Here is a 25238-nt window from a genome sequence, read left to right as displayed (position 1 = left end):
TACCAGGCCTGTCCAGCCTCCTCCCCCGCCATCTGATCCAGCTCGCCACCAGTTAGTGATTAGTTGACAGCTCTGCTCCTCTCTTCACCTGAGTGTCCAAGACATATGGTCATAGATCAGATGAAATGACTACATAGTCAATCATTTATCTATGGCCTAGGGTGTCCTCGTGCCACATGCACTTATGGACACCCTTATGCTTGAACATGGTGTTCATTATGGCCAAATCATGCATGGCATAGAAGTCCAACAACAGAACACCGCTTGGGTTCAGATCGGGCAGGCCGTTCCTCCCAATCACACCCCTCCAGGTCTCACCGTCATTGCCCACATGAGCATTGAAGTCCCCCAGTAAAACAATGGAGTCCCCTCATGGTGCACTGTCTAGCACCCCACTCAAGGACTCCAAGAAGGCCAGGTACTCTGAACTACCATTTGGCGCATAAGCGCAAATGACAGTCAGAGACCATTCCCTGACCCAAAGGCGCAAAGAAATGACCCTCTCATTCACTGGAGATAACTCCTATGTTAACTTGCCGAGCTGGGGGGGCTATTAAATGGATAGTCCTGGGAATATTGTCAAGATGCTGGAAAAGGGTAAAATTAAACTTTTAGGTCACCAAGATTTCATATTTTTTGTATTTTCTTCACATTGCGCATAATAACAAATCATAGGATCTGTGAATTGAGAATGGAATTATATGTTTATAATATATAATACATGGAAATTTTCCTGAAAATTATTTTCTAAAATCAGTGGGAATCTGGTTTGTTCTCATCTTAGAGGCATGGAGCTGAGAGACAAGGATAAAGAGGCAGTCTGTATTTGTTATTGCAGGTGGATGTGGAATTAAAAAAAAGGAAATTAAATTAATTATCATAAGCCTTCTATATGATGGGATATTAGGGATAATATTCCAAGAAAAAAACTCAGATTAAAGCCAAACAAAACCCAAAACCTAAACTCTTTTATACTGACAGAGAATATCCATACAAGACATGTTTGAGTGTTCACTTGTTCATATTTGTACCTGTATACCGTGTACAGGTTTTGTTTTTCTTTTAAAATAATGTCCCTGGGCACTGACATCTCATGTGCTCTGAGGTTCAAATATCGCACTCTGAGTACAAGTCGTTACATCACCAACTCCCCACATGACTTACCAAGGCTATTGGACCTCCTGGACACATCACTTCTAAATTGTTGTAAACAACCCTAAACATGACCGAGTGTCAAGTGTTTGGGTGTAAAAATACTATAAATAAAATAAAAGCCCAATCATTGATCATTTTACAGTGTCGTGCAAAAGTATTCATCCCCCTTGGTGTTTGTCCTGTTTTGTCGCACTACAAGCTGGAATGAAAATGGATTTTTGGGGGGTTAGCACCATTTCATTTACACAACATGCCTACCACTAAAAAGGTGCAAATTGTTTTTGTCTTGTGACACAAACAATAATTAAGATGAAAAACAGAAATCTGGAGTGTGCATAGGTATTCACCCCCTTTTATATGAAACCCCTAAATAACAGCTGGTCCAACCAATTCACTTCATAAGTCACATAATTTAAAGATTTTTTTGGGTGGCTTTTTTCACCTTTATTGGATAGGACAGTGTAGAGACAGGAAATGAGTGGGAGAGAGAGACGGGGAGGGATTGGGAAATTACCTCGGGTCGGAATTAAACCTGGGTCCCCGGGTTTATGGTATGGCGCCTTATCCACCTGAGCCATGACGCCCCCATAAGTCACATAATTAGTTGATTGAGGTGCAATTAAAGTGTCACATGATCTGTGTAACAATTCTGGATGTGGGTGGAGCACAGAAGCATGGCAGGCGAGAGTTGATGTTAGCCAAACCACTTTATTTAGCTTTTCAGCTTTTCTTTCTTTCTTTCTTTCTTTCTTTCTTTCTTTCTTTCTTTCTTTCTTTCTTTCTTTCTTTCTTTCTTTCTTTCTTTCTTTCTTTCTTTCTTTCTTTCTTTCTTTCTTTCTTTCTTTCTTTCTTTCTTTCTTTCTTTCTTTCTTTCTTTCTTTCTTTCTTTCTTTCTCTCTCTCTCTCTCTCTCTCTCTCTCTCTCTCTCTCTCACTCACGCGTTGTGGTCGGGGAGAGAGCTCCTTTTCTCTGCTCTCTCTCCTTTTATGCTCCATCCCTGTAACAAACACACACACACACATTATTGACAGCAGGTGGAATGACTTAACCACTTACCTTCCCTGACCCCGCCCTCCATTCACAGACTGTTGCTTGGCCACACCCCCGCTGCCACAATCTGTCACATGATGTCTGTATAAATTAACCTGTTCTGGAAGGACCCTGACTCTGTAGCACTACTAAGCAAGTAACATGAAAACCAAGGAGCACTCCAAACAGGTCAGAGACAAAGTTGTGGAGAAGTATGGATCAGGGTTGAGTTATAAAACAATATCCCAAAGTTTGAATATCCCACAGAGCACCATTAAATCCATTATAGCAAAATGGAAAGAATATGGCACCACTACAAACGTGATAAGAGAAGGCCACCCACTGAAACTTACAGACCAGACAAGGAGGGTATTAATCAGAGATGCACCAAAGACACCAAAGATAATGCTGAAGGAGCTGCAAAGATCCACAGCAGAGATGGGAATATTTGTCCATAGGACCACTTTAAGCCGTGCACTCCACAAAGCAGGGCTTTATGGAAGAGTGGCCAGAAAAAAGCCATTGCTGAAGAAATCACATGTGGAGTTTGCCCAACAGCATGTGCCAGACTCCCCAAACACATGAAAGAAGATTCTCTGGTCAAATTAGAGTAAAATTGATATTTTTGGCCATCATGGGAAATGCCATGTTTGGCGCAAATCCAACACCCTGAGAACACCATTCCTATAGTGAAGCATGGTGGTGGCTGCATCATGCTGTGGGGATATTTTTCATCTGCATGGACAGGAAAGCTGGTCAAGACTGAAGGAAAGATGGATGGCACTAAATACAGTGTAATTCTGGAGGAAAACCTGTTTGAGTCAGCCAGAGGTTTGAGACTGGGACGAAGGTTCTCGTTCCAGCAGGACATTGACTCTTAACATACTGCTAAAGCTACACTAGAGTGGTTGAAAGGGAAACATACACATGTCTTGAAATGACCTAGTCAAAGCCCAGAGCTCAATCCAACTGAGAATCTGTGGCATAACTTGAAGATTGCTGTACATCAATGCAATCCATCTAACCTGAAGGAGCCGGAGCAATTTTGCCTTGAGGAACAGGCAAAAATCCCAGTGGCTAGATGTGCTAAGCTAATAGATACATACCCCAAGAGACTTGCAGCTGTAATTGCAGCAAAAGGTAGCTTTACAATGTATTGCCTTTTTTGGGGGGGGGGGTGAATACCTATACATACTCCAGATTTCTGTTTTTTTTATCTTAATTATTGTTTGAGTCACAATAAAACAACAATTTTCACCTTTAAAGTGGTAGGCATGTCGTGTAAATCAAATGATGCTAAGCCCCCCCCCCCCCCCCCCCCCCCAAAAAAAAAAAAATAATAATTTTTATTCCAGCTTGTAATGCAACAAAACAGGACAAACACCAAGGGGGATGAATACTTTTGCAAGACACTGTATGTGACGTTTTTGTTTGCTTTTATTCACTGAGACATATTTTTTATTCACATAGACACATTATTGAAATGTGTCTATGTTTTTAAAACTGAGTTCCTTGTTGGAATAAATATTTACACACTTGCTGCTTTGTCTTGAAGTGGTGGAATTATGAAGGCCTCTGAAAACTTTTAATCCTGGTTAAATAACATAAATCACAGTATGCCCTGTGTTCAGTTTAATTTTTTTAAACTGATCACAGTTTTTAATTTATAATGTTTTTTTCCTGATAAAAATACATACATAACATATCATTTTTGTTCTTTCTTTGCTTTGCTTTTCATTTGATTATAATTCAGTTTAGCGTGCAGAAATCTACAGAGCCTATTCAGCCACAGGCACTGCTGAAGTTCCCCAAGATCTACAAACCCAAACCATCTGTCACATCACCTAAGGTTATGAGCTACAGTGAAAATGCTGTCGCCTCTGAAAAAGCTCTTGTTAAGCCTGATAGTTGTAATCAAGGAATTGAGGAAGATCAGGTCGCTGCTCTCCCACGGCAAGGTAAAAACTTCTCTAATGAAAAGTGAATATAATTTTTTGTGACATCATATAGCATAATGCAAACAATATAACTATTTAAAATAAATTATGAAATATATTACTGATGAAGTCTTCACGTCATACCTGTCCTTTATCAATGCATATATGGCGCTGGGTGTTATTATGATAACATTGAGCCAACTGTTATCATGAAAGGAACAGTATATCATGTAGTGACTCTCTGCACTGGCAAGCAGAACACAGGCACAGAAAGAAGTGGGGTTGATGTTTAGGGAGGCTTTTATTTTCTTAAGTGTGAGGGAAAAGGGCAGGTGGAAGTGCAGAAGGGATGCAGGACTTTTCTGAGGGTAGCAAGAGTGAAGGGTCCCAGCTGTGGCATACAGCAGATGGATAGTGTTGCTGTCGCTGCTGTCTGCAAAGTAATGAACAGAGAGCTTCATTTCCCCACACCACCCCACAGACATATGCTCTCCTGTGGTCCAGAACAATAGTGCTGAAACAGCACTGTCCATTCAGCACCACAGTAGCAGTAGTGTGAGGAGCATGTAGCAGTTTGTACATGTGGTAAGGAGGTTTGTCATTACAGTAAGCACCCCCCCATCTCTGTGCCTAATGTCAGTGGTGTTAGAGCCCAGAGTCCATACCTCAGTGAGAACCTGTCTGCATTGCCATGGTGGACCCCTGCTTGATTCAATCATTACTGCCATTGCCATGCACTGAAGGGGGCATGGTCCATGACCAGAATGAAATGTCTACTCAAGAGGTAATATTTCAACTCTTAAATGGCCTATGTTATGACCAGGGCTTCTCATTCTGGGTGACACAGTGGTGTAGTGGTTAGCACTGTCGCCTCACAACAAGAAGGTCCTGGGTTTGAGCCCAGCGACAGGCGAGGGCCTTTCTGTGTGGAGTTTGCATGTTCTCCTCGTGTCTGCGTGGGTTTCCTCCGAGTGCTCCGGTTTCCCCCACAGTCCAAAGACATGCAGGTTAGGTTAATTGGTGGCTCTAAATTGACCATAAGTGTGAATGGTTGTTTGTCTTTGTGTCACCCCTACAATAACCTGGCAACTTGTCCAGGGTGTACTCCACCTCTCGCCCATAGTCATAGGCTCCAGCTCGCCCATAGGTGGGATAGGCTCCAGCTCGCCTGTGACCCTGTAGAACAGGATAAGTGGCTAGAGATGATGGATGGATGGGCTTCTTATTCCATAGCAGCATATCACCATTCTGCAGGGTTTAGTTTTATACTCACATATAGGACTGGGTATTTTTTCACATCAAGATTCTGGGAGAGTACAGCTCCCAGGCATGTCTCTAAAACATCTTTGTGTATGGTGAAGGGCAGATCAAAATTTGGGTTCCTTAACACATGAGCTCTTGCTTCAGTGTATGGAATGCCTGCTCTGCTGCCTCAAACCATTGTACTTGTCTGGTTGTCCCTTTTTTGATAGGTCTGAGCAGAGGAGAGGCTACAGAGGAGAAGTTAGGGACAAACCTTCTGGACAAATCTCAGTTTTCTTCTCCTTTCTTTTCCTGTGGTTTCAGCAGGCCCTGGCCAGTGCAGTAGCCCAGGTGCAGGTCATCCATCTGACTCTGATAATGATGTCCCATAGCATCTATGCAGCTTCCTCTTGAATAGTCTAGCAGCAGACTTCCTCGACTTGGTAGGGCCACTGTCAGACCACCACTCTGGGTAGGGTCTTGATGTCATGTTGCACCAAATGTTTCAGCACTGGCTCCATTGAAAACATATCTGATCCACCAATTCCCATAGCTCTTGCTGCTGTGAAGGGGTGAAGTCTTCAACCTTTTGGACTAAGGCAGTGGTTCCCAAAGTGGGGGGCGTGCCCCCCAGGGGGGGCGCAGAGCCATTGCGGGGGGGGGGCGCAGAGCCGGGGCGGGGGGCGCAGAGCCATTACGGGGGGGGCGCGGGGTGCGGATGGAATGAATCAATCAATAAATTACACTGCTAGCATAACATGGAGAAGTTTTTAGCGGGGGGAGCGGGGCTCCCACGTAAACGCAAATCAGAGGATGAAGCATCGCCAAATGTGCTTCCAAAACAAGTTCATTCCAAGGCAAAGGCAAGAAAATATGATGACACATATCTTGTCTTTGGCTTCACCTGTACAACGGTGGGTAATGAGGAGAGACCGCAGTGTGTTGTCTGTCTTAAAGTGCTAGCTTGTGACAGCTTGAAGCCGAACAAGCTAAGACGCCACTTGGAGACAGAACATCCAGAGCACAAAGACAAGCCAGTTGAGTTTTTCAGACAAAAACTCATAAACTGCCGTGCTCAACAGTCCCTATTTACTAAAGTTGCATCCGTGCCGGCAAATGCTCAATTCGCCTCATATAAAGTTGCCTACCGAGTGGCACAGTGTAAAAAGCTGCACACAATAGTGGAGGAATTAGTACTTCCCTGTGCTATGGACATGGTATCAACTATGCTTGATGACACTGCAGCCAGCAAACTAAGGGCTATTCCTCTGTCCAACAACACCATCGGCAGGCGCATTTATGACATGTCAAAGGACATAGAGGAGCAGCTTAATGACAAAGTGCGTGACAGCCGCTTTTCTCTTCAGATGGATGAAGCCACTGACAGTAACAAAGACTGTTTATTAATTACTTGTGTCAGATTCATAGATGGAGATGACATGAGGGAGGAATTGCTTTTCTGCAAAAAAGTTACTGGCAGAGCCACAGCAGAAGAACTGTTTAAAATCATTGACTCTTACTTGAAAGAGGCCAACCTGAAATGGGAGGACTGTGTGGGGATCTGCACTGACGGGGCGCAGGCTATGGCTGGAAAATGGGCAGGGCTGCAAGCACTCATCAAGCGCGTCACCCCCAATGTACAGTGGACGCACTGCATGATACACCGCAAAGCACTGGCATCTAAACAGCTGAGTCCCGAGCTGAATGACGTAATGACCGATGTTATTGCCACCGTCAACTACATCAAAACACGACCTGTCAAAGCCCGGATTTTTTCGGCACTGTGCGAGGAAATGGGCTCCGACCACACAGCTGTTCTGTTTCACAGTGAGTCCTGATGGCTGTCATGTGGGAAGGTGCTGTCCAGGGTCTTTGAACTGCAAGATGAAATCCGCATCTTTTTGAAGGAAGAGGGCAATGATCTTGCCCACAAATTTTACTGTAACAAGTTCCTCATGAAACTTGCATACCTCAGTGACATGTTTCTGAAACTCAATGAAGTGAATTTGCAGTTGCAGGGCACAAATACACACCTCCCACATCTGGCAGATAAAATCACATCATTCACCAGAAAACTTGAGATGTGGCTGCAGCGAGTGAAGGTTGGAAATGTGGACTCATTTGAGAACCTGAAATCATTCATTGAAGACAACAAACTGCAGAACACAGTGATCCCATGCATGAAAGCACACATCTCTGCCCTCCAGAACCATTTCCAGAAATATTTCCTGATGCAGGATCCCAAAGAATATGACTGGATCCATGACCCCTTCAGTGCAACACCACCTGCCGACTCCAGCACATCAGAGGAGAAACAGTTCATTGATGTCACCTCTGATTCAACAATGAGGCTGCAGTTTCAGTCAAAGACACTGGCTGCATTTTGGATTGGGGTGGAGAAAGATTACCCACTGCTAGGTAAGAGAGCCCTGGCCATACTTCTTCCTTTTGCCACATCCTACCTATGTGAGAGGTTTTTCTGCTGTGGCCTCAATCAAGACAAAATACAGATCAAAGCTGGACATTGAAAATGAACTCAGAGTGGCAATCTCAAAACTGCAACCCAGATTTGAGAAGATCTGCAGCATGAAGCAGGCCCACACCAGTTACTGAAAAGATGCGAGGATTAAAGGTGTCATTTTTGCACAACAAATCTTTAGGTTTTTGTTTTTTTCTTCTCAGGGAGTTGGTCATGTTTTAAAACCCATTTTTGCAGAGAGGCAATGTTTGAAAACTGCATTGATGTTGAATATTAAAAAAAGAAACCTGTTACACAGTTAAAAGGATAGTTCAGGGATTTTTGACATGAATCTGTATGGCATCCCCATCAATAGTGTCGTGCAAACACACTGACTTACCCCTGACAGCATCCTGTGAGTCCAGTTTTGGTCCAGACGAAAGTAGTCCGGCAAGTTTGTTGGGGTCACGAAAGTAAAACGTTTTTCGTCTCAAAACAGTATGTGTTCAAAAGAGTGATATATTTGCATCACAAAACCGTTGCCAAATAAAAAGTCAGACCTCGAAATTGCTTAGCACTATTTTCTCTCCCTTCTTATCACTGCGCGCTGCCGCCAGGTGACAGCCACGGCTGTTTCATTCATTGTTTACTAGTGATGGGAATTTCGGCTCTTTTTCGGGAGCCGGCTCTTTTGGCTCTTCTTAATATAAGGAGCCGGCTCTTTCGGCTCCTGAGATTTTATTTTTGATTTAAAGGAATACGCCACCCCCAGATGAAATTGAGTCAGTCCCTGCAGTCCCTAGAGTTGGATGAGTGAGCCAAAGCGTTTTGTAGCCGACCCAGCCATTGTCCTGATCTATAAACGCCCAGATTAGCTTAGCTTAGCGTAGTCGCTGTAATCCGGCGTGTCCAGCTAGCATTGTCATTGCAAAAGTGAATTAAATAACTCAAGATTTTTTGTAATTATTTCTCATGACTTGTACATTCACATCGAGTACACATATCAATGCAAATTAACATGAAGGGATTTACTAGACCAATTTATATCTGGAACTATTTTCAGGCAAAGCACCGCTGCAGGTGCAAAGACACTGCGCAGCGCCTGAAAACGGGTGCGCAGCGCCTGAAAACCCGTTTTCAGGCGCTGTGCGGTGTCTTTGCGCCTTCCTTTTCCTACCTATTCCTTTAATTGCTGCAATTAACTAGTTAATTCTGATTCTATTTCTCCTCTCAGTTATAATCTGTCCTGCTTTTGAAAAGATCCTCTCTGGGGGGACAGATGCTGCCACTATACACATCCTCCATGCCATCACGTGTGTAAGCCGTGGATAGAGTGCAGCCTTGGTCTCCCACCAGCTTAGTGGGTCTGCATTTCGCTGTCACCTGGCGGCAGCGCGCAGTGATAAGAAGGGAGAGAAAATAGTGCCAAGCGATTTCGAGGTCTGACTTTTTATTTGGCAACGGTTTTGTGATGCAAATATATCACTCTTTTGAACACATACTGTTTTGAGACGAAAAACGTTTTACTTTCGTGACCCCAACAAACTTGCCGGACTACTTTCGTCTGGACCAAAACTGGACAAGAACTGGACTCACAGGATGCTGTCAGGGGTAAGTCAGTGTGTTTACATGACACTATTGATGGGGATGCCATACAGATTCATGTCAAAAATCCCAAACTATCCCTTTAAGGTGCTTGAAAACAATTATACTTATATTGCAACCTGTAGTTTATGGCAGTTTACTTTTATTTGTTCAAAAAAGGATGAGGTTTGTATTAATGAACTGCAATGGAGTCTGAAAACAAAATATGTGTATGTGTGTCCTGTTTATCTTTTTTTTTTCTCTTTTTGTCGGGGGGGGCGCAAAAATTTTCTTGTCTACCAAAGGGGGGCCCAGCAGAGAAAGTTTGGGAACCACTGGACTAAGGTATGCTCTGGCGGTTATGGGGAGGCATGACGAAGGCTGATGAGGCAGGAGCAGGTTCAATCCACTTTTTGAGTTGATTTGACATGATACGGTTGAGCAATTTTACTCTTATCCAGCTGTTGGAGGTGGGAATTCACTGGGATCCATCCATTTGAGGATCATGTATGGGCCCTGCCAGTGGGCCAGGAAATTGCAATTTACACTGGGTAGTAGAAAGAGCACATGGTCACCTGACTGGAACTTGTGGGGTTGAACTCGTTGGTTTTAGATCCTTTTCTGTTCCGCCTGTGCTTCCTGCATGTGTTGCTTCATGATGGGAGCTATCAGGTCGATCTGATCCTGTATACTTTGGATGTATTCAATTACAGGGAGGACCAGGGACAGGTGCTCCTTCCAAGCTTCCTTGGTCATGTTTACTAGTCAAAGGTCAAAGGTAACTTTATTGTCCCCAAGGGGCAATTATTTGTGCAGCCAGCAGACAGGACAAGACACACAACAATACAGCAAAAACATAAAATACCCACAATACTAAAACACAGTAATAAATAAAACTAAAAAAAAATATAAATTTAAAATAATTCAGACAAACTATTTAAAATGGAGATGGAAGATGGGATAAAAGAATTCCTGAGTCTATTTGACCTACATCTGGGCATGGAGTACCTGCGGCCTGAGGGGAGTAGCTTGAACTGGCAAGACAAGGGGTGGCTAGAATCAGCTGCAATAGATTGGGCCTTCTTTGCCACTCTGTTTGAATAGATGTGGGAGAGAGTGGGGAAGTTGATGCCAGCAATCTTGCTACATGTCTTGACAATGCTCTCTAGTCAGTTTTTGTTTCTCATAAACAAACAACCAAACCAGCAGATAAAACAGAAGGTTAAAACAGACTCAATAAAGAAGGAATAAAACATTCTCATAAAAGTGGGATCAATATTAAAATTTCTCAATTTGCGATAAAAATACATGCGTTGATGGGCTTTGGCACATACAGCCTCAGAGTGTGATTCAAAACATAACTTGCTGTCAATTATTGTGGCAAGGTACTTGTACTCTTGTACTATCTCAACAAGTTGACCATCTATGGTAGTAGACGGAAGATGAAGTCCTCATGGTTTCCTCCCAATGAGGACCTCAAACAGGGTGAAGCAAGTGGACAGCGGTGGTACTTCATGAACCACAAAGAGGGTGTAGGTCAGGAGATATCCCAATTTCTCCCTTCCTCTTCTACCACCCACCACAGAATTCTCTTCAGCATTTGGTTGAACCTTTTAATCAGGCCATCTGTTTGTGGATGGTAGATGGACTTCCTGATGTGCTTAACCTGCAACCAACAACAGACCTCAGTTAAGAGGTCCTTGGGGATCCCTACTTGGCTGAATAAGAGGGTGAGTTCTCTGGCCATTTTACAGGAGGTGGCTTTCCAGAGTTGGACTACCTTAGGGTACTGGGTGGTCCACCATCACTAGTATGTATTCATGTCCCTGGGCAGATTTTGGGAGCAGCTGTATGAGTTCCATGGCCACCCTTTCAAAAGGCATATCAATGTTGCAGCTTCTTGGGGGAGATGCACCAGCACAAAGGGCACTGCTGGCAGAAATTCCATACTTCTGCCTAAATGCCTGGGCAGTGGAAGTAGTCCCTTAGTTTTTTAAGAATATTGTGGGTGGCTGCCTAGTGGGTGAGTGTCAGATAGGTGCATCAGCAGGTTGATTTTGGATCAAGGGATCACCAGGGGGTTGCATAATTGCCCCTGATGCTTGGTGATAGTACCACAGGCCCTCCCTTATCAGGAAATAAGAGGTGGGCAAAGCCTGGTCACTCTCCTGGTTCTCTCCCTCAGTCTGTAGCACCTACCCCCAATAGTGGTCATCATCTTTCTGCTCTCATCCATAATTGCTGTTGTTGGCCAGCTGGTGATACACAGAGAATCAGGTAATTTTCAGACTCCCCATCAGCTCTCACATCCTTTTCCTCCTGAGCCAAGTGTGCTGGCTGGGCACAGGTAATTCTGGCACCAACCTGATTAGTAATGGCCACTCACCTCTTCAGTTTCCAACTTGAACATTGGCAGTGGCCACCTTCTGGACAACCCCATGCACACAGGAAATGGAAATACTCCCACACACCCTAATGGCCCATGTTAGGACCAATGGGTGGGCCAAGGTGGCAGTGTTCCCTGAGTCTAGTACAGTTGGAACAGGTGTGCTATCCAATGCAGTGGTGATGGTGGGGCTCAGGACTGAGAATAAGCATGGACAGAGTAGCCAGCAAGCCAAAGCCTTCTGTGCTCTCCTCTGTCTGCTATTGCCTGAGCCTTGGTGCCAAAGGAGGCTGGTTAAGAACTCCCACCACTCTCCGAGGCCGATTGCTAAGGTGGCCAGAATGCACTGCAGTGCCTCAACCATCTGCTTGGAGGTAACTCTGGTAGTAAAGACCTTAGGAACTTGTCCATGTCACCCATTCATTTACCTTGGTTGCTGCCAGCCATCAGCAGATTGGGTGTGGGATGCCATCTCCAGATGCAAAGGGCAGTGAGGGATGTGTCATGGTGGAAGTGATGGCAGTTACTGTTGGCCGAACGGTGTGATACAGGCCAGTAGCAGGGTGTGGTGGTGGGAGAACCAGGACTCTTCCAAGGGTAGCAAGCATGAAGGATCTCAACTGTGGCACACAGCAGAGGGAGCGCATTGCTGTCAAGTCAAGTTTATTCGTATAGCGCTTTTAACAATAAACATTGTCGCAAAGCAGCTTTACAAAGTTTGAATGACTTAAAACATGAGCTAATTTTATCCCTAATCTATCCCCAATGAGCAAGCCTGTGGTGATGGTGGCAAGGAAAAACTTCCTCAGATGACATGAGGAAGAAACCTCGAGAGGAACCAGACTCAAAAGGGAACCCATCCTCATTTGGGCAACAACAGACAACATGACTATAACATGAACAGTTTTAACATGAAGTCAGTTTTGTTGATGGATGACTCTTCATTGATGGAAACTTGAGTGCAAAACTGTTCATGACAACTGTAGTCCTAAAGTTAGCAAGTCAACTGTAGTCCTCAGCCATAAAAGCATTACTGTAAGATTTCCAGAGCGTCCTCCAGGTGTGACTTTCAACTGTCCACATGGGACCGTCCTCCCAAATGGCAAAAATAGTCTGGACAAAATGAGATAAACAACTTGACAAAAACATGAGACAGGCAAAGACAAAAACGCTAGTGCAAAAAAACATGAACAAGAAAAGACCCTTAGTGCAAGAAACCATGAACCAGAAGAATGCTAGTGCAAAAACCATAAACAAGACAAAGTCACTACAGAGCAAAACCATGAGAAGCAAGAGAGGCACAGAAACGGCTAGAGAAGCAAATGAGACGTTCTGGCAAGTCTGACTCTGAGAACAGCTTATTTATACACAGCAGTAAAAGCCAGGAAGTGAATACGGGTGAGAAGGGATTCCTGTCCTGGATCCGGATCGGCGCTGGTGTGAGAGCAAAGAACTAGAGACCAGAGGTTTAAGCTGTGACACGTGGAATGTGGGGTGGATGTGTCGCATGGTGAGTGGTAGTGCCAGTCTGATGGAACATGGGTTGATTACCTTTTTGATGAGGAAGGGTCCTAGGTACCTGGGAGCCAGTTTGCGGGAGATGGTTCTGAGTGGCACATGGCGTGTGGAGAGCATGATTCATTGCCCCACCTGGTAAGTGGGCACCTTAGAGCGGTGTTTGTCAGCCTGCCTCTTGGATGCTAGGGTGGAGTGAATGAGTTTTCTCCAGGCCAATGCCCACATCCTCCTGCAGCAGTGTATGAAGATCTGGGCAGAGGGTATGGCGACCTCCTCCTCTTGGTTGGGGAAGAGTGGTGGTTGGTAACCTAGGGAGCACTGGAAGGGTAAGAGACCTGTGGCAGATGAAGGAAGGGTGTTATGAGTGTACTTGATCCAGGGTAGGTACTTACTCCAAGAACTGGCATCCCTGGATGCCATGCACCTGAGTGCACCCTCCAAAGCCTGGTTTGCCCGTTCTGCCTGGCCATTGGTCTGTGGGTGGAAGCCTGAGGAGAGACTACAGGTGGCCCCAATGAGAGTGCAGAAAGCCCTCCAGAATTGTGCAGTGAACTGAGGACCCTGGTCAGAAATGATGTCAGTGGGCAGTCCTTGTAGACAGAAAATGTGCTGGATGAGTAGTTTGGCGGTTTCTTTGGCTGAGGGGAGCTTGGGCAGAGGGATGAAATGAATGGTCTTGGAGAAACGGTCAATGACAGTGAGAATGCGTGTGTTGCCACCTGAGTTGGGGAGTCCTGTGACAAAGTCCAGGGCGATGTGAGACCAAGGTTGATGTGGAGTCGGGAGGGGTCTTAGCAAGCCGGCAGGGGGTCGATTGGCTGTCTTGTTCCAGGCACATGTGTCACAGGCTGCCATGAACTCCTGGACGTCTTCCTTGATGGATGGCCACCAAAAGCGCTGCTGTATGAGTGCCAGGGTTTGGGCGGCTCCCGGATGACAGGCCAGCTTGGAGCCATGACCCCACTGCAGCACCTGGGTATGCACAGGACCGGGAACAAACAGATGATTAGGTGGAATGTTGTTGGGGTTACCTTAACTGGGGTCCTGCTCCAGGGCCTTCTGCACAAGCATCTCAACCTCTAGAATGGTGGCTCCCACCAGGCAGCATGGAGGAAGAATGGTCTCGGCTGGCTTGGACTCCTCTTGGTGGGAGGAGAACATCCTGGACAGAGCGTCGGGTTTGCCGTTCTTGGAGCCTGGGCAGTAGGAAAGCGTGAAGTTGAACCGGGAGAAGAAGAGAGACCAACGGGCTTGATGGGAACTAAGGCATTTGGTGGACTTGAGGTACTCCAGATTCTTATGGTCGGTCCAGACTAGGAACGGGAACTCTGACCCCTCGAGCCATTGCCTCCACTCTTCCAAGGCTAGTTTAACAGCCAGTAGTTCTCGGTCGCCGATGTCATAATTCTGTTCGGCTGGGGATAGCCACCGGGAGAAGAAGGAGCATGGGTGGACCTTGTCATCACTGGCCCTCTGGGAAAGTATAGCGCCGACCCCTGACTGGGAAGCGTCAACCTCGACAATAAACTGCTTGGTTGGATCGGGTATGGTGAGAATGGGTGCTGTGGTAAACCTGTGCTTGAGCATGGAAAAGGCTTTCTCTGCTTCCTCCCCCCACTTGAATTGGGTCTTGGTCGAGGTCAGGGCTGAGAGAGGTCCGGCCACTGTGCTGAAGTCGCGAATGAAGCGCCTGTAGAACTTGGCGAATCCTAGGAAGCGCTGGAGCTCTTGTCTCAAAGATGGGGTGGCCCAATTAGCAACTGCCTCAAGCTTGAGGGGATCCATCTGGATCCTTGCCGGGGAAATGATGAATCCCAGAAATGAGACAGAGCTCTGGTGAAATTTGCTCTTTTCTGCCTTGACAAACAACTTTATTCTCTAGCAGGCACCAGAGGACCTGCCGGATGTGACCCTGATGTTCCTTCAGGGAGCGGGAGAAGATCAGGATGTCATCCAGGTACACAAAAACGAAGATGTTTAGAAAGTCCCTTAAGACATCATTAACGAGTGCCTGGAAGACTGCGGGCACGTTGGTCAGGCCGAAAGGGACCACAAGGTACTCATAGTGACCAGTGGCGGTGTTAAAGGCTGTCTTCCACTTGTCCCCCTCCATGATCCTGATGAGATGGTATGCATTGCGTAGATCTAGCTTGGTGAATGCCTTGGCTCTCTGGAGTAGTTCAAAGGCCGTGGTCAATTAGTAGTAGTAGGTAGCGGTTCCTGACCGTGATGGCATTGAGACCCTGATAGTCAATGCAGGGGCGGAGTGACTTATCCTTCTTTTTGATGAAGAACCACCCCGCCCCTGCTGGGGAGGAGGAAGGGCGGATGATCCCAGCTGCCAGCAATTCGGTAATGTACTTTTCCATGGCTTGTTTTTTGGCAAGAGAGAGTAGAAGCATCCTTTGGGTGGTGCTGTCCCAGGCAGGAGGTCGATACCATAGTCGTAGGGTCTGTGAGGAGGGAGGGACACTGCTTGGGTCTTACTGAAAACTAGCTTAAGGTCCAGATATTCTGGAGGCACATGAGAGAGGTCAGGAAACTCGCTGGCTGAGGGCTGTGGTGGTTTGGCGGGAGGCAGAGCAGAGTTCAGACAAGAGGCCAGGCAGGAAGGATTCCAGCCTAGGATGGTGTTATTAGTCCAGTTAAGGTGGGGATTGTGCTGCATTAACCATGGAAATCCTAGGATGATGGGTACGTGGGGGTTGTTCATGACGTGAAGCTGGATGGTTTCTGAGTTGTTACCGGAAATCCTTAGGGTGAGCAGGGCGGTAAGGTGGGTGATGCTGGTCAAGCCGGTGCCATTGAGTGTCAGGACAGTGAGAGGGACATCAAGAGCAAGTAGCAGGATTCCCAGACGCTTGGCAGTGGCGGAGCAGATCAGGTTCCTGTCTGCCCCTGAGTCGACAAGGGCCTGGAGGTGGTGATACTGTTTGTCACGGATAATGATGACAGGAAGTAACGGACGATTAACGGGGGACTGGTTCCGAGCGTCGCCCACCAGGGCCCCTTGATTCACTGGTGGGCTCATCCTTTTAGCAGGCAGGCTTGGCAGATGTGTCCCCGCTGACCGCAGTAGAAGCAGGCCCCTGTGCTCCACCGGTGATGTCGTTCCTCCGCTGACACCGAACCTGGTCTACCTGCATGGGTTCGATGGATGCGGTGGTTCTTCTCTCTCCTCCATTGCTGGATCCAAGCGTCAATGAGGTTGGCGAGGTCCATGAAGCTGGAGAGGTCTAACAGCAGTTCCCGTGATACCAATTCATCCTTGATGGCATCAGACAAGCTGTGCAGGAATGGGTCGATCTGGGCATTCTCGTTCCAACTGCATGAAGCCGTCAATGTCCGGAACTCGATGGCGTAATCCGAGGTAGACCGGGACCCCTGCCGCAGCTCCATGAGCTCTCTGGCCGTCTCCCGGCCGGACAGAGAACCGTCAAAAGTTCGCCTCATCTCCTCAGAGAAGTCCTTAAAACTGGAACAAAAGGGTGCATTGGCATCCCAGACCACTGTTCCCCACTCTCTGGCCTTGCCAGTGAGGAGCGTTATTGTATATGCTACCCGGGAGTGTTCTGTGGGGAAGGCCAGAGGTTGCAGCTCTAGGATCAACAAACATTGAGACAAAAATGATCTGCAAGTACCTGGTTCTGCATCGTAGGGCTGAGGCACTGGAAGTCTCGATTCGTGGAGAAAGGCAGTGGCAGGAGCTGAAGTAGGAGATGGCCGAGCAGGGGTCAGCACAGCTTGACAGTGCTGCATCTGCATGGTGAGAAGGTTGAGTGCATTGGACAGGGTGGCGAGGTTCTGGGTAATTTGTTGTAGGTCTTGTTGATGGGTCCCAAGGAGAGTCCCTTGCTGCTGGATGGCCATTCTCAGATGGGCGAGTTCCGCTGGATCCATGTTGGCCAGAACGTACTGTTAGGATTGATGGGGGTGTGGTGAAGTTAGGATCCAAGAGCCGAACACAGACAGTAATCCAATAAATAATATGATTTAATTCAGGGAAGAAAGGGCATTGCAAAAAGGTAAACAAACAGGACAAAAAACAAGTGGCAAAAATAGTCTTGACAAAATGAGACAAACAACTTGACAAAAACATGAGCCAGACAAAGAGAAAAATGCTAGTGCAAAAACCATGAACAAGAAAAGACCCTTAGTGCAAGAAACCATGAACCAGAAATAACCCTTAGTGCAAAAAAAACATGAACCAGAAGAATGCTAGTGCAAAAACCATGAACAAGAAAAAGCCACTACAGAGCAAAACCATGAGAAGCAAGAGAGGCACAGAAATGGCTAGAGAAGCAAATGAGACGTTCTGGCAAAGTCTGACTATGAGAACAGCTTATTTATACACAGCAGTGAAAACCAGGAAGTGAATATGGGTGAGAAGGGATTCCTGTCCCGGATCGGCGCTGGCATGAGAGATCCGTAATCTCCAGAGTGGATGTCCGGGGTGGAGCATGACAGATGCAATGAGACTCCAACTAGACACAGGGCACCAGGATGGATTAGGCAGGTCCAAGGAGCAGAAGAGGTCAGCATCTCAACCCCAGGACCGACATGTAACTCAGAGGGACAGATTTGGGTGGGGACACAGGTTGTTAGGTATGCCCAATGTCACCTGAATAAGTACGAACAGTATACGTATTGCACTGAGTACAAGCAGGGACTCCGGCAACTAACAATGACAGCATAACTAAAAGGGGAGAGCCAGAAGGTAACACAGGCATGAGGGAGCCCTGGGACATAAAGCAGCCAGTCACTACACTGTCAACAAACTCGAGTGAGCAAGCGAGTGGGGGACTGACAGCATCCATACATGATAATGATAATGATATTTTATTAATATCAATTGCAAACCATAAGTTTGAAAAATAGATATTTACAAATGTACAAATAATAATCTTGTTACTCTATAAAAATATAATAATAAAAAAATCAAGACCTATAAAACATCACCCCATATCTTAACACAGCTAGGTACAAAGCTACTTTGAAATCGCTTGGTCCTGCACTTGAACGTCTGATAGTTGCGTGGGTTCCAGAGGTAGTATGAATGTTTTTTTGTATCCAATAGCAGATCCCTCAGTTTGTTAGATTCTTGAAGAATGACTTCTTTATAGAGTCTCTGGCATTGAGCCAGTCTTCATTGGCTGAGGGTGGATAACTTAGTATGGTAGAGAGCATCATTGTAAGACAAGCTTGGTAGAGCAATCTTTAGTGCTCAATGTTGAATGGATTCTAGTTCTTCAGCAAGGAACTGTGGCAGAGCGAAGTGCCAAACCTGGCAGGTGTACTCAAGAACAGGACTAATGAATGCACAGTAGATGGTTACCAGATCTTTTGGTGGGGCTCCAGAGTGTTTCAGGATACGCAAAGTATACAACCATCTGCTGGCTTTAGTGCATATGTCATTGATATGGGAATTCCAGGTAAGGTTGGAAGAGATAGTTACACCAAGAAGCTTGAACTTCAATCTCAGTTTCAGCCAAGGAAAGGCTCTCCAGTACCAAAGGAGACTTAATGAAAGATATTCGAAGTTCCTTGGTTTTCTTGACATTCAAACGCATGCTATTGTGATCAGTCCATTTAGCGATGTTATCAACAGTGGCCTGGAGTGAGGAATTAGACGACCTTGAGACGACTTCGTAAACAGTGCAGTCATCGACATACTTGTACATTGGGAGATGGGATCCAAGATCATTGATCATGATCAAGAAAAAGATTGGTCCCAGTTTGGTGCCTTGCGGTACTGATCCGTTTATGCCATGCCAAAATGATTTCACTTGACCGAACTTGACCCGCATCTTGCGTTCTTTGAGGAACTAGGAAATACATCCTAGTTTACCAAAACACTCTATGTCTGAGGACCTTCCAGATCTACACCTTTACCTCATAAACACCATTAACAAAAGGCTTGACTAAACAGATATGTTTTCAGCCTAGACTTAAACGCTGATTTAGACTTGTCACTGCTGTTTGCAACAGCAATCAAGCCATGGTGATTATCTCTCACCAACTGTGCTTCATTCTCCCACTCTGCCCCATGGCCATGTGTTCTCCTGTGGCGTACAGCAGTAGTGCTGAAATGGCACTGTTCATTCAGCACCACAGCAGCAGGAGTGTGAGGAACATGCAGCAGCTTGTGTGTGTGGTACAGAGGCCCGCCATCACAAACATTTTTTCAACCTTATCTGTGTTTACTGCATTTGTCATATCTGGGCAATTTCCACAGACAATAATTTTCCTAGTAATGAGTGAATAACCTTATTACTTGAAATTTGCTAAGAATAAAAGGGTAGATGTTGAATAGATATCAATAAATGTTTTGAAAAATATAGGAGACTATACTAGAGAATTTCAAAACTACAACCAATACACCTATCAAAGGAACACTGGGCACAAGGCAGGGACACACCCTGAATGGGACATCAGTCCCTTGCATGGTACTAGGTACCCACATTCACACCTTGGGACGATTTATATTAGCCAAGCCACCTATTGGCATGTTTTTGGGAGGTGGAGGAAAACAGAGGACCCACACAGGCGTGGGAAGAACATAAACGCCACATATACATACCACAGAAACACCACACAGACACACCACTGTGCCACCCATAATTTCCAAATTAATAAATTATGTATGAAAGCATTGTACAAAAATTGACATTGTTAAGTTACATTTATAGATGACTTGCAACCACATCATCAAAATGTGCTACGTCATGCGCATCCGCCATGATGGTGGATATACGTACAAAGCAACTGGGATGGCAGTTGCTGAAAACGTGTCTGTAAACAATGCTGAATTTTCTCAGTATTACCATGATTTGAACAGTTGAACGAAGATTCGATACAAAGAGAAGATAGATATGTGTGGTTTTGACACACATTATTTTAAAAAGTCAGACTTTTCTGAAGATAAGACACTTCTACTGACCATTGAGTACCCAAATATCGCGTTGTGGCAGCTGGGGCATGGTCAAGCGTCGGTCTGTGAATGGAGGGCGGAGTCAGGGAAGGTAAGTGGTAGAATCACTGCACCTGATGGGAATTAACCTGTGTCTGTGTGTCTTCCCCAGTGACCATGCCCTATAAGAGGAGAGGAAGAGCAGAGAGAGGGAGCTCTCCCCCAACCCGAACACTGGTGTGCGTGCGTGTGTGGCTGGGAGAGCGAATGTTGAATGCTGAAAAGCGAGAAAATAAAGAGTTTTATAAGAACTCAGTTCTGGCCTGCCGTGCTTCTGTGCTCCACCCACCTGCTCAGATTCTAAAGTGGTGCCGAAACCCGGGAGTTGAAGTGCAGAAGAGAACAGCCCCATGGAGTCCTCCCCCTTCAAGGACCTGGTCCATGCCCTCGCCATGGCTCAACAGAGCCAGCACCAGGCGCTGATTGACTCTTACAGTAATGCTTTTATGGCTGAGGACTACAGTTGTCTTGCTAACTTTAGGACTGCAGTTATCATGAACAGTTTTGCACTCAAGTTTCCATCAATGAAGAGTTATAACATCAACGAAACTGTCCTCATGTTAAAACTGTTAATATTATAGTCAGGCTGTCTGTTGTTGCCCAAATGAGGATGGGTTCCCTTTTGAGTCTGGTTCCTCTCGAGGTTTCTTCCTTATGTCGTCTGAGGGAGTTTTTCCTTGCCACCGTCGCCACAGGCTTGCTCATTGGGGATAAATTAGGGATAAAATTAGCTCATGTTTTAAGTCATTCAAATTCTGTAAAGCTGCTTTGCGACAATGTTTATTGTTAAAAGCGCTATACAAATAAACTTGACTTGACTTAATTGCCCTCCGGAAGGAGCAGGAACAACGGTTCGAAGCCCTGGTGCTGGCACAGCAGGAAGATCACCAGGTGTTCCAGCACCTGCTTGCGTCGGCAGAGTCCACCACCACCGCCGCGGACCCTCCCCACCTCACCCTAATGAAGATGGGTCCATATGATGACCCTGAAGCCTTCCTCGGTCTCTTTGAGCAGGCAGCAGAGGCGTGGGGTTGGCTGGTGGAACAGCACGTGGAGTGCCTCCTCCCCCTGCTAACGGGCGAGGCTCCCTGCCGACAGCTGGCTGGTCTACGTGGACCTCCACAGGGCCGTCCTCCAACGTGTTGGTCACACCCCAGAACAGCAACGGCAACACTTCCGCGTACTGTGCCTAGAGGAGGTTGGCCAGCCATTCGCGTTTGACCAGCAACTCCGGGACACCTGCCGGCAGTGGCTGAGGGCCGACAACCGTGATGCTGAGGGAATCATCGACCTGGTGGTGCTGGAACAATTCATCGCCCGACTTCCGGAAGGAACAGTGGAGTGGGTCCAGTCCCATTGCCCGGTGTCGCTGGATCAGGTGATTGAGCTGGCAGAGAACCATATGGCAGCCGTTCCAACAGCAGGACAGCGTGTCTCCTCTTCTCCCCTTTCTTCTCTCTCTCCCTCTCCCTCTGCTCCCCGTCCTCGCCCAATTCCCCCACCGTGGAGGCGGGAGCCGGCTCCACCCCAGCCGGCCCACCACACCCGCGGTGCCCTACCGTTTCCTACTTCCTTGTCTGTGTCTTCTCCCCATCAGGTGCGTGATGTCCGGAACACCGGTGCAGAGGGAGAGCCTGGACCGGTATGCTGGCGCTGTGGGGAACCAGGGCACCTCCAGCATCAGTGCTCGGTAATGGAGGTGGGCGTGGTGGTCCGGATCCCCGATGCGCCAGGGACCACCCTCGATCAGGCCAGAGTGTATCACATACCGGTGAGTATCCAAGGGGATACATATCAGGCTTTGGTGGACTCCGGCTGTAATCAGACCTCAATCCACCAAAGCCTGGTGCAAGACGAGGCATTGGGGGTAGCACAATTGGTGAAGGTGTTGTGTGTGCACAGGGATGTTCACAACTACCCTTTAGTGTCGGTCCGCATTCTATTTCGAGCGAAGAAATTTAGTGTAAAGGTGGCGGTTAATCCTCGCCTTACCCGCTCAATAATTTTGGGGAATGATTGGCCGGGATTTCGGGAATTAATGACTCATTTAGTGAAGAGTGGGTCCTACCGTAGTTCAGCAGGGGGAGGTCCCAGAGTGGCCTTGGTGGGAGCAGCTGTCACAGAGACGTCTACATCATCTCCGCATCAGAGTGAGGAGCAGCAGGCTCCTCCTCCCTCTCTCGGGGAATCCCTTGCGGATTTCCCTTTGGAACAGTTGTGAGACGAGACTCTGCAGCATGCGTTTGACCAAGTGAGAGTAATCGATGGTCAAATGCTCCAGCCAAACGCCACCCCATGCTTCCCCTAGTTCTCCATTATGAGAGATAGATTATACTGAGTGACGCAGGACACTCAGACTAAGGAGATGGTCTCACAACTTTTGATTCCAAAGAGCCGCTGGGAATTGGTATTCCAGGCAGCTCACTTTAATCCCATGGTTGGACACTTGGGGCAGGATAAGACACTAGCCTGAATAATGGCCCGGTTCTATTGGCCAGGGATTCGCGGCGATGTCCATAGGTGGTGTACAGCATGCCGCGAATGCCAGTTAGTAAATCCAGTGGCCATTCCAAAAGCGCCTTTGTGCCCTCTACCATTAATTGAGACCCCGTTCGAAAGAATTGGGATGGATCTCGTCGGGCCATTAGATCGGTCAACACGAGGGTATCGCTTTATTTTAGTCCTGGTGGACTATGCAACACAATACCCGGAAGCAGTGCCTCTTCACAATATCTCAGCATGCAGTATTGCGGAAGCACTCTTCCACATCATCTCCCAAGTCGGAATCCCCAAAGAGATTCTAACTGATCAAGGCACTTCGTTTATGTCACGCACACTGTGCGAACTGTATGGGATACTGGGAATTAAACCGATCCGCACCAGCGTTTATCACCCACAAACTGACGGTTTAGTCAAACGGTTCAACCGCACACTCAAGAATATAATTAAAAAATTTGTAAGCGAGGACGCATGCAATTGGGATAAATGGCTCGAACCCCTGTTATTCGCAATGCGAGAGGTCCCACAAGCCTCCACGGGGTTCTCCCCATTGGAATTATTATATGGGCGTAAGCCGCGTGGCATCCTAGATGTACTGCGGGAAAATTGGGAGGAGGGACCTTCACCGAGCAAAAACAAAATTCAATATGTTAATGATCTGTGCGCAAAACTCCACACACTCGCACACCTAACCCAGGAGAATTTGCGGCAGGCCCAAGAACGGCAAATCCGCCTGTACGACAGGGTAACGTGCCTTAGGGAGTTCGCACTGGGAGATAAAGTACTCATACTGTTGCCCACGTCGAGCTCCAAATTGATTGCCAAGTGGCAAGGACCCTTTGAGGTCACATGGCGAGTCGGGGACGTTGACTATGAGGTGAGGTGAACAGACAGGGGTGGGGTGCTACAGATTTACCACCTCAGTCTGCTTAAACTCTGGAATGAGGAGGTCCCTGTGTCGTTGGTGTCGGTGGTTCCGGAGAAGGCGGAGCTGGGGCCGGAGGTTCAAAAAGGGACATTGACATCGTTTACCTCTCCGGTCCCCTGTGGAGACCACCTCTCCCCGACCCAACTCACGGAGGTTGCCCAATTGCAGACCGAATTTTCGGATGTGTTCTCGCCCCTGCCCGGCTGCACCCGCCTCATAGAACACCACATTGAGACACTCTCGGGGGTGGTAGTGCGCAGCTGCCCTTACAGGCTACCCGAACACAAGAAAAAGGTGGTTTGGTAAGAACTCGAGGCCATGCTCAAAATGGGCATCATCGAGGAGTCCCACAGTGACTGGAGCAGCCTGGTGGTCTTGGTTCCCAAGGCCGACAGGTCGGTCCGGTTCTGTGTGGACTATAGAAAAGTCAACACGGTGTCTAAATTCGACGCGTACCCAATGCCCCGCATTGATGAGTTGCTGGATCGACTAGGCATGGCTCGCTTTTATTTGACACTGGATTTGACAAAGGGTTATTGGCAGATCCCCTTGACTCCATTATCCCGAGAAAAAATGGCCTTTTCCACACCGTTTGGCTTACACCAATTTGTCACACTTCCTTTTGGGCTGTTTGGGGCGCCCGCTACGTTCCAGCGGCTTATGGACAGGGTCCTCTGCCACCACGCCACCTATGCGGTCGCATACTTGGATGACATTATAATCTATAGTAATGACTGGCCATGGCATCTGCAACACCTGAGGGCCGTCCTTGGGTCGCTGAGGCGAGCGGGTCTTATGGCCAACCCGAAGAAGTGTGCAATTGGGTGGGTGGAAGTACGGTATCTGGGCTTCCACTTGGGCAATGGGCAGGTGCGTCCCCAAATTAATAAGACGGCAGCGATTGCGGCCTGCCTGAGGCCCAAGACCAAAAAGGGGGTGAGACAGTTCCTGGGGCTGGCTGGCTACTATCGTAGGTTTATACCTAATTATTCAGACGTCACCAGCCCGCTGACTGATCTCACTAAAAAGGGGGCACCTGATCCGGTCCAGTGGACAGAGCAATGCCAGCGGGCTTTCTCTGAGGTGAAGGCTGCACTGTGTGGGGGGCCACGGTTACACTCCCCTGACTTTTCTCTCCCCTTTATGTTGCAGACAGACTCGTCAGACAGAGGGCTGGGGGCTGTTTTGTCCCAGGAGGTGGAGGGGGAGGATCGCCCCGTGCTGTATATCAGCAGGAAGCTGTCAGTGCGTGAGGGGTGCTACAGCACAATTGAGAAGAAGTGCCTAGCCATCAAATGGGCGGTCTTTGCCCTCCACTACTACCTGCTGGGATGCCCTTTCACCCTCTGTTCGGACCACGCGCCCCTCCAGTGGCTCCACCACATGAAGGATGCCAACGTGTGGATCACCCGTTGGTATCTGGCACTCCAGCCCTTTAACTTCAAGGTGATCCACAGGCCGGGGGCGCAGATGGTTGTGGTGGACTTCCTCTCCCGTCAAGGGGGGGAGGGGAGTTGGCTGCAGGCCGGATG

General features: G+C 47.3%; 1 protein-coding gene across 1 annotated transcript in view; it reads left to right on the top strand.

The window, feature by feature from the left end:
• syt13 (synaptotagmin XIII) overlaps nucleotides 1-25238 on the top strand; it is a 119341-nt gene that overhangs the window by 39337 nt on the left and 54766 nt on the right. Inside the window, exon 3 of the mRNA XM_060911344.1 lies at nucleotides 3938-4142. Coding sequence (XP_060767327.1) covers nucleotides 3938-4142 — 205 coding nt within the window. The remainder of the gene's footprint in view (nucleotides 1-3937; nucleotides 4143-25238) is intronic.

The sequence above is a fragment of the Neoarius graeffei genome, chromosome 27, assembly GCF_027579695.1.
Source record: "Neoarius graeffei isolate fNeoGra1 chromosome 27, fNeoGra1.pri, whole genome shotgun sequence".
NCBI classification, from domain to species: domain Eukaryota; kingdom Metazoa; phylum Chordata; class Actinopteri; order Siluriformes; family Ariidae; genus Neoarius; species Neoarius graeffei.
Note: the sequence above shows the minus strand (reverse complement) of the source record. Positions and strands in the feature narration are given on the sequence as shown.